Here is a 10,711-nt window from a genome sequence, read left to right on the forward strand (position 1 = left end):
TAGTCACATATGTCTTTGAACTATTGAACTTTTTTTTTAATATTATAATAGAAATTGTGATTTATGGGCAAGGCTGATAGATATGTTTGCTGGTGTTTGTTTTATATTTATGTGGCCAAAAAAACAATTATTACTTGTCATACAAATCATTTGTGATGTGCTTAGGCTGGATAAGACACCTCTATCTGTTTTCACAACAGATAAATCTTATTATCTAAATCCTTAATTCTGAACCATTTTCTTTGAATTTTATTATATTGGAATCATACTATTACTTTAAAGTTTAGAAGTACTTTTAAATTCTTAAATAAAAATATGGATCCAAACTTATTATATAAAAATTAAAAAAATCCATATGCTTCACCAGTAGGACTATAAAAAAACCAACAAGTTTGTTAAGCTTAAAGATATAATTGGGCTCATTTATTACCTATGAATCATTCATGAGCGTAATTTCTAAGCTCATAAAATAAATGAGCTGAGCCTGAACACCCTCAAAATTAGCTCGTTAAGTTTTATTTATAAAATCATTAAGATGTTCGTTTATAATATCATTAATATGCTCATTTACAAGAATCACTAATAGAATTATTAATAGAAATATTAACAAGCTTGTTTATAGGATCATTAATAATCATGTATACCAAGAAAACTAAATATTTGTTTAATATTAATATAATTTTAAGCAAAAGAATTAAAAACCCTAATCTCACAACTCATGCCTCATCTCAAAATAATCATAGTAGCACACTACACTCACAATTTCTACCTCTTTTACACTAAAAAAATTGAAAAAAAAAAATAAATTTGTCTTTTTAAATACTATTTTGTACATTTTTTAAGGAAAGTTAAAATGGACGAATTGGGTACTTTTATAATTACGATCATAAATGAAATCTTTGTTCAAGAAGCTTGCCGTAGAACTCATAGTTATTGAGTTTAATAAATTGGGTATATGCACCAGTTAATACCTTCTAGAGGCTTGGTTTTACTTAATTAGAGTTTTTTTTTCTTTTCTTATTATTTTTTAATTTGGTTTAAGTTGACCTATTGCTTGATTTATTTTGTTTCAAGGTGAATTTTTGTCATTTTTGGTACTTAATTGGGATAAAATGATAATTTTCTAGGGTCATGTATTCAATCTCTAATTTTTAGAATATTATTTAGAGATCAAGATTTCCTGCATAACAGGGCTGAGGTTAAGTTTTGCACAATCATCTTATTTATTGTGGGAAATTATTGAAATGTTCAAATTTTTGGTTTCTCTTTCAAACACTGAAGGATCCCAAATGCATAAATTGTTAGAAAAGCTCACAAGACAACATACTATTCCTAATGTCTTTATAGGGAAAATTGATTGTTCTCACTGTGATAATTTCTGGTGGTATGGTCAAAACCTGTTTCCTTTGTTCATATTTACAATTAGGGTTTTGATGAACTAGTCTTCTTGTCTTATTTACAACAATAAATATAGTAATATTGAAGTGAAATACAACCGCTAGTAAAATGTATTTTCTAGGTAGTGTTGTTGATTTTAAATTTGTGAGACATTATTATAAAATTATATTGTTATAGACTGGTTAAGTAGACTTTGTGTTTACAGTTTTAGGTCAATAATTGTATAGCCATTAATTGAGTTAGAGGTTAGAACATATTCAGTAAAGTTTTTAATTTCAAATATTGTAGATTCACTTCGTATTTCATCAAATCAAGAGTTATCTATTAGTCTATTAGTTGAATATATATAATACACCTAATGTACAACAAGTGGAGGAAAAGGAGAATCATTTTAGAAAAAAAAAAAAACATAAAAGATGTGGGATGAATTCAGAAAAGTAGTCACTAAATATAGGGTGAAGAAAAAGGAGTACATATTGTAAAAGTCCACTCACACTCAATTAAAGTGGTGCTATATTAACATTGTTGCTATACTCAGGGACGGAACTAGGACTTAAAGATTGAGGGGGGAGAGGGCTGAGGACAAAATGTCAAAAAATATATTTCAGTCAACATAATAATTGTATTCGATACAAAATAGTGCGATATTGTGACATTTAATTAAAACAATCACAAAAAAACATAAAACGTTTATCTATGCACACTCGAGCTAGAACTGCCATCTGTGTGACGCATGCTACTTAGAGGAGGTAACTGAATATGGCGAGTTTGCATTTTTTGAAAACATTATAGGATCGCCTCATTATCACTAGTTGCAAAAACCTCTTTCTCAATATAGACAATCATGCTATCATTCATCCACTCGACTCCCATTTTGTTGCGCAAGTCAGTTTTCACAATATTCATCGCCGAAAATGCCTTCTCAACACTAGCTGTCGCAACTGGCAAAACCAATGCCAGCTCAACAAGACGATAAACGAGTGGAAAAATAGTACACTTGCCAGTATCAACCATCTTTATAGCAAAACCTCTCAAGTCCCCGATATTTGCAAAATCATCATCATGCCGCACATCATAAATGAAAGTAGCAAGTTGATCCTCAAGCATCATACGTTCAGTCAATGAGAAGTCTTCAAGGTACAACTCTGCAAGACGGAGTAGCTTATGGATGTTGAATTTAGAAAATGAGTCCCTAGGATCAAGGCATGATACCAAAAGAAGTAACTTCGTGCTAGCTTCAGGAAAGCGGTTGAGCATTTCTTGAGAAATCAAATCAATAACCTAACATTGAAATAATGATAAAATAGAGAGAAAATATTAATAAAAAGAATAAATTAATGAGATTTATAAAACTATAACAAATACAAAAAATAATTATCTCACAAAACATCTCTACACGATAATGGTGAAAATGAGTAATGAATTGTCCTTCCCGCCTAGAACGACCACAAATTGGCATATTATCCTCCATATTAGGCACATCCATTGAGTTCCCCTTACAAAAAGAGGTAACTTCTCCCAAAAACTCTGTCCATCCTGTCTCCCTAAAGTTGTCACACCCACCCCTTCTACCGAGGTAAATGTGGCACCCATCAGTTAAAAATTCCTTTTTAACTGGAAACCTGACACCTCTCAGAAACCAAATCAGATTTACAAATCACAATTTACAATTTTACACCAACTACAGGTTCAAATACATAAATACAACAAGTATAACTACTCAAATTTGCGGGTACAACCGCTACAAGATCACAACACCAATAACAAGAAAGAAAGAAAGTGGGGACCCACTGCAGTCCTGGACTCAACCCTGACTAGCCCTATAGTCGAACAGTGATCTACTAAGGTCCTTCTCCTGCAACTACAACACATTCAGTTGGTCGATAGTGGCTCAATAATTTCAAATAATTTAAAAGTAATATACATAAAGCATATAAGATCAATTCTCAAATAATTTTTCCAACTTTCACAAATACCAGAATTTTAGAAAAATACAACTTTAAAGAGCTTTTGAAACTGAAATTCAACATAAATCAACATCAATTCGATTTTCTCAGAAAACACAAATTTTGTGAGAGACTGCCCTCGTCACAATTAAAAAATAACATAAATCTCAAATTCAAAATAAAGCAATACCCAACACTCACCCAGCATAACATGGTCTAGAAAACTCTCTAAACCTTCGTCGTGGCCGCGGCTAGGTTCAGAGCCGTCAAGGAACTCATGTCCTTAACGTTTACCCATCGGTTCACCGGTCGGTGACCCCCGGCTACCCGATGAATATCCAGTCAGGGCTCTACGCTCCCACCTGAACTGGCCCTCGTAGAAATCAACACCCAGGTCCACCATGCCACCTCTAAAGGCTGGCCCGTGGGGACCCACTACTACAGTAGTCGGGCCTTAGCCCGCCGTCACCGTCCAAACCATCAAGTAGATACAGCAATAATACAATCGGTATAAATCATATCACATGATCCTTATCCAGGACAAGCATTCACATCACGGAAATAAACATTATTTTCCACAAAACCAATGCCAAAAGTATAACAATGCATAATACCAGTAAAGCCCAGATCCACGATACCATTCCTATACCAGGAATGAAAACCAATTCCACAAACAATGTCAATAAAACATTTTAATATGCTCACATGGTTTAACAAATCATTCCAAATCAAGGCATATGTAACCATCAAAAATAAACACATGAACTAAATAATTAAATCATATATACGTGTATTTTCACTATTTGAAAATACATATAATTATACAAAATCATGTATATCAATACTATCGTCATGGCACATTAACGGCAAATAAATAATAATAAATATAAGTATATTTCAACAGTATACAAAATTAAACATAATAAAATGAAATAATTAAACCATCATTTCCAAAATACTAGCCATTAAATAATTATTTCAAAATAATAATAATTAAATAATTATTTCCAAAATAATAATAATTATCCAATAATTTAAATAATAGCCACTATCAACTCACCTGGTCTTCCTTGGGTTTTGTGCTAGACTTGGAACTCCCTCTCAAGCCTAATCAACACCTAACAGGATAACATAATAAAAATAAATAATTAGGACAACTAAAAACATAATTGAACCCAACAAAAAATACATGAAATCAATAACCGACTCTCTAATTGGCCCACTCACTCCAATCGGTTCAAACCTGACCTTGCATAATCAAATTGATCTCCAATTGCACTTAAGCCAACTCAATTTGGGCTAGACCATTCTGAACCAACCTGAACCAACCTCAATTCCATTGAACCAAGCTCAAATTCACTGAACCAAACTCAATTTCGCTGAACCAGGTTTAATTAAACCAACCAGCCTTAAACCAACTCAATTCTTATACAAAATATATTGAACCAACTTGGTTTAGCTCAAAAACCCTTAGCCCAACATCCAAACCAAACCCAAATCAACTTCAACCAATGTAATTCAACCAAACCATTCAAGTCCAACCATACTCAACTTGATTTGATCAAGCCCAACCAGATCAATTCAATTAAACCCAACCACTTCAATTCTCATCCAAACCCAATTCTAATTCAATTAAAATGAACTTGGTTAAACCAAATCAAACTCAACTCAATCAATTCAATTCAACTCAACCAAATCAAACCCAACTCAATCAATTCAATTCAACTCAACCAAATCAATTCTAACTTGGTTTGATCCAACCAAATCAATTTGGCTAAATCCAACCAATTCCAATTCAACCATCATCATTAACACCTTAATTATCATAATCATCAACTTAATTAGCCAAACCAAACCCTAATCTCAGTGTTACAGTAATGCCACAGTAAAACCGAAAATCTCATCCTCCATTCAAGCTAGATTCATCATAAATACAATGGTTTTTCCAAAATAACTTCAAGCATTCATCATCAATAACAATCAAGCAAGCTTTTATTACTCAAAACCAAGTCCAAATCTCACAAGAACAAAATAAAACTTTAACATATTTACCCAAGTTTTCAACCAAATATAATGCATCATTCAACAACCAAATAACTCTTACCAAACACTCCGGCGATCTCCCTCCGATGATCTCCAAGTCCTCCACCTCATATATCCCATTTTTCTCCTCATTTCTTCATTTTTATTTTTATTTTTCTTCTCGGGTTACTGTAGCAGATGAAGGGAGAAGTAGATGAACCATCAAAATCTAGATTTTTCTCCAACTTAAGTTTTCAGCCGAAATTTACTTTTAGTCCCTCAAAATATAATTTCTTACAAAACAGTTCCTGAAAAACTCACCAATGGTCCCTGAATTATGAAATAATATTGTCTAAAGATCCTCACAAATTGTCCAATGGTTCCTAATGTATAACACAGCATTTCAAAAAGATCCCTTCCATCTTACCTTCCAGTCCTTGGTTTCTAGAAACATTTCATATCAATCCTTTTCATTTATTCTTTAACCCAAAATCTTTTGGAAACTTTCACATTTAGGTCCTTAATTTTTCCACTTGGGGTTTCTCAACAAGATTACTCTGTAGAAAAAATCTTACTACCACTGTAGTAATACCCTGAATATATTTTTCAACAGTTATCCACAGGTTCAGGGTATTACAAAAGTGTTGAAGACCAAAATCTTACTACTTTTGAATTTTCAAGGAAGTCAATTGATTGTTTTCAGGGGCATTTTGATTGACTGTCTTCCAAACTTCTTCATTTCGTAGGCTATACCAATCAAGCAACTCAAGAAAACTGCCTTTGTTTAGTAAATTTGAAGACTCATCATTTCAACGGAAAGGTAAACCTTGCTTCAAGAGAAAACGAGTCACATCTAAAATTGTCGTCAAACGAATACGATATGCAACCTCCATCTCATGTGAATGTGTAGCCAACAAGTGTGACACATTTTGTCTTTGACTTTGGAACCCTTGAAATTTTACTCTTGCATCATTATGCAAACTATTTACGACACCAATATGTTCTACGAATTTTTCCAATGCTTTTTTCCAATTATTGAATCCCATTTTGGTGAATGCATCTTCTCCCATTCGGCTTCCTATACTTGTCTTGAAAAGATAACACCAAAAACAAAATGCCGCATCTTTTGTCATACTATACTCCAACCATGGATGTTGTTTAAACCAAGCATCTTGAAAACTTTTTTTTTGTTTGTCATAATCTTTTTGTGGATAATTGTGGCCAATTGGTTGACATGGGCCTCTAGTCAAATACTCTCTTCAAAGTTGATCTCTAATCCCAATATCAAAGTCTTCAATTGGTTTTCGTAATCCGGGGTCACTAACAATGTCGTTGAAATTAAAATTTGTATTAATGTTCTCCTCGCTTGATTTAGAATCCAATGGTACTTTAGGAGTATTTGATGACTCTTCACTCCTTGGTCGTTTGATCAAAAATTTGTCCATGATCTATAAAAAAAATAAGTAAAAAAAAAAAAACTTTAATTATAGACTACAAAAAAATAACAAGCAAAAAAGTTAATCATGACACAACTAACATCATTAGAAGAATCAAACACAAAATTGTTTGAACATGGTAATGCTAACATTCATGCATCTAAATGATTAAATATGTCTTATGAAACCAATTTTGTTATGTTATTGAATCCATTTTGTTATGTGTTAATGAATATGAAACCTTTGGTAATTGGTATAACTAGTCTTATTGAAGTCTATCTTGTTATAAATTTTGCTATTTAGGTTTAACACTAAACATTATTTAATTATACATATATACATTATGATATATATTAATATTTGATATTCTCAACATTTTAACTCATTGAGGCATTTAATCAAACACATTGTGGGCATATTTATAAAAGTGATGTTTAACATTCATGTTCTATTTTTTCACCCATGAATTTTATACATTCATTCTTATTTCAAGGAGTAATACATTCATTCTCATGGCAATAATAAAAATAATACTAATGTAATATACTCACTATTTTCTCCAAGACTCTAGGATAGTTAATCTTCAAGCAACCAATATTCAGGATTTTGAAATCAGGAAACAGAATTTCAAGGAGCTGTTTTGATAACTTGTAGCCCCATGGGCTGGACGGCCCACAACCACAAGGCTTTTTGCTTTTAGTTTTTATTCAGTTACATAAGTTTTTTTTAAATTTTTTTTCCATTAAAGTCTTAAAGAAATTAATGAAAATTTGAAAACTTTTGTAATTGTCTACCTCCACAGTAGAGTATAACAATTTTTGATAAAATTTACAAGTATTTGTGGAATGAAAAAGTGACAAAAAAAAGTTTATAATATAACCATGGATGTTGCCAGTGGCGGAACAAGGATTTATTAGTAGGGGGCTAATTCAAAATATATACATATATAAAAATACATGTAAATAAGCATTTATCCGAGATGTAAATAATGAGATAATAAAACTTTTGATTAAAACAACCACGTTTTCAATACAGACTTGGGAAAAAGCATACAATACCTATTTATGCACGCTTGAACTAGAACCAATGCCAGTGTTCGTGCCAGAAATGTGAGGCATGTGGCTACGATTAAGAGGAGGTAACTTCATCCGCCGAGTTTGCATTTTCTAAAAACACTGTAGAATCACTTCATTGTCTATAGTTGCAAAAACCTCCCACTCAATATAGACAACCAGGCTATTATTCATCCACTCGTCTCCCATTTTATTGCGTAAATCAGTTTTCACAATATTCATCTCCAAAAACACCCTCTCAACACTAGCTGTCGCAACTGGTAAAATCAATGCCAACTAGCTAAGGTGATAAATGAGTGGAAAAATAATATGTTTGCATGTCTCAACCATCTTCCTAGCAAAACCTCCCAAGTCCCCAATATTTATAAAATCTGCATCATGCCGCACATGATAAATAAAAGTAGCAAGTTGATCCTCAAGCATCATGCGCTCAATCATTGTGAAATCTTCGGGATAAAGTTCTGTAAGACGAAGTAGCTTGTGGATGTTGAATTTGGAGAATGAGTCCTTTGGATCAAGGCATAACAGAAGAAGAAGTAATTCTGTGCTAGTTTCTGGGAAGCGGTTTTGCATTTCTTGTGCAATCAAATCAATGACCTAACATTGTAACAATGATAAAATTACAAATATTTCTAAGAAACTAAATTAATGAGATTTACATAAACATAATAAATATAAAGAATATTAACCTCATAGAAAATTTCAACACGATAATGGTGAAAATGAGTAATAACTTGGTCTTCCCATCTAGAACGACCACGGATTCACATACTTTCCTCCGTATTAGGCACCGGGATTGAGTTCTCTTCACAAAAAGAGCTAACTTCCTCCAAAAATGCCTCCCATCCCGTCTCTCTTAAGTCTTGAAGCCGATCCTTTACAACTTCAATTAAACGCATTGCTTGAACAATATTTTGATTCTTTTGTTGTAAGGCAAATGATAACTAATTTGTTATTCCCAACAAACGCCTCATCAAATACATCACAAACACAAATTGATAATTCTTCATTTTTTCAATCAAACTTGCCGCTATGCCTCTGTTATCATTAGAAGCACCATCATCATGCACATGTTGGAGGACATCTAACACTGAAGTCCACATTGAGATTAGCAGGAGAATGGTAGTGTAATGCGTTCCTCAACGAGTATCACCTGGTCTTGCTAAGCTGGATTCTTGATTTTTTCCTCTGCCACTGACTATGTCTACTTTCTCCAATTGCTCAACCAACCTATCATGGTGATGTTGCCGAAGTTGGTCTTTCCTTTTGCATGATGCTCCAGCCACATTAGCAATCATAGTAACATATTGGAAAAAATCACTCACAATTCGATTGTCTTTAGCAACAGCAACAACCACTAATTGGAGTTGATGAGCAAAACAATAGATGTACCTTGCATATGGATTTTTTAAGGACAAGTGCTTTCAAACTATTAAATTCTCCTCACATATTTGAAGCCCCATCATATCCTTGTCCCCTCAATCTTGAAAGAGATAACCCATGTTTGGCAAATAGACAATCAGTGGCATTCTTCAATGAAATAGATGATGTATCCAGCACATGAACCATAGCAAGAAACCGCTCTATCACATACCCATTCTTATTCGCATATCGCAGAACAACTCCCATTTGCTCCTTCACTGACACATCCCGAGCTTCATCAATCATAAGAGAAAAACATTTATCTCCAATATCATCAACAATAGCACATGTAATCTATATTGCACAAGCATTTGCTAACTCCTTCTAAATCTTCAGGGAAGTCATTTGATTATTTGCAGGAGCATTTTGATTGACCGCCCTGAAAATCTTATCATTCCATAGGCTATACCACTCGAGCAACTCAAGAAAATTGCCCTTGTTCAATGAGCTCAAGGGCTCATCATGTCCATGGAAAGGCAAACCTTGCTTCAATAGAAAGCGCGTCACATCTAAAACAGTCGTTAAACGAGTACGGTATTCAACCTCCATTTCTTGTGAATGTGTAGCCAATTTTTGTGACACGCTTTGCCTCTGATTATGGAAACTTTGAAATTGTATTCTTGCATCATTATGCACGCTGTTCACAGCACCAACATGCTCTACAAATTTTTCTAATGCTTTTTCCAATTATTGAATCCTTTTTTAGTGAATGTACCTTCTCTTATTCAATTTCCTCTACTTGGTGTGAAAAGGTAACACCAAAAACAAAATGCTGCATCTTTAGTTAGACTGTACTCCAACCATGGATATTGTTTAAACCATGCATCCTGAAAACTCCTCCTTTGTTTGCCGTACTCCTTTTGTGGAAAATTGTGGCCATTTGGTGGACATGGGCCTCTAGTTAAATATTCCCTTCTTACTTGATCTCTAATCCCAGTATCAAAGTCTTCAATCGGCTTTCGTAGTCCTAGATCACTAACAATATCATTTGAATTGAAGTTCACATCGGTATTTTTCTCTCTTGATCCGGAGGTCGGTGGTGCATTTGGACAGTTGGATGGCTCTTCACTCTGTGGTTGTTTAATTAAAAATTTATCCATGTCCAATTGGCTATAAAAATGTATAATGCTATCCAAAGACCAAAATAAACATGTATAAATACAATTTATAATTAATTATGATGACCACATTCAATAAAAACATAATATTGAAAACAAATTAGCATGATCACGTTGGTGGCTTCAAGACTCCGGTAGTCCGGCATCATCGCGTTGGTGACTTCAAGAGGCAAGCTTCATTTGCAGTGCTGCAGTGGAGTTTTTTTCCTGGATGGGGGGGCCGGGGGTTGTCAGGGCTTCCTTCTCTGGCAAACTCCAGCGAGGCAAGCTTCATAGTGATATTTTCGGTGCCAAGG

At 33.6% G+C, this 10,711-nt stretch overlaps 1 protein-coding gene across 1 annotated transcript; it reads right to left on the reverse strand.

Annotated features, from left to right (window-relative positions):
• Window positions 1–2,184: 2,184 nt before the first annotated feature.
• On the reverse strand, window positions 2,185–9,846 carry LOC120258449 (zinc finger MYM-type protein 1-like). The gene is made up of 6 exons (XM_039265871.1): window positions 9,673–9,846; window positions 9,323–9,591; window positions 9,029–9,267; window positions 8,904–8,965; window positions 8,263–8,472; window positions 2,185–2,679 (listed from the first exon to the last, which is right to left on the reverse strand). The coding sequence occupies exons 1-6, from the start codon at window positions 9,844–9,846 to the stop codon at window positions 2,185–2,187; spliced, it is 1,449 nt and encodes a 482-aa protein (XP_039121805.1).
• Between the last annotated feature and the right edge of the window lie 865 nt (window positions 9,847–10,711).

This window comes from Dioscorea cayenensis, chromosome 1 (assembly GCF_009730915.1).
Source record: "Dioscorea cayenensis subsp. rotundata cultivar TDr96_F1 chromosome 1, TDr96_F1_v2_PseudoChromosome.rev07_lg8_w22 25.fasta, whole genome shotgun sequence".
Taxonomy (NCBI): Eukaryota; Viridiplantae; Streptophyta; class Magnoliopsida; order Dioscoreales; family Dioscoreaceae; genus Dioscorea; species Dioscorea cayenensis.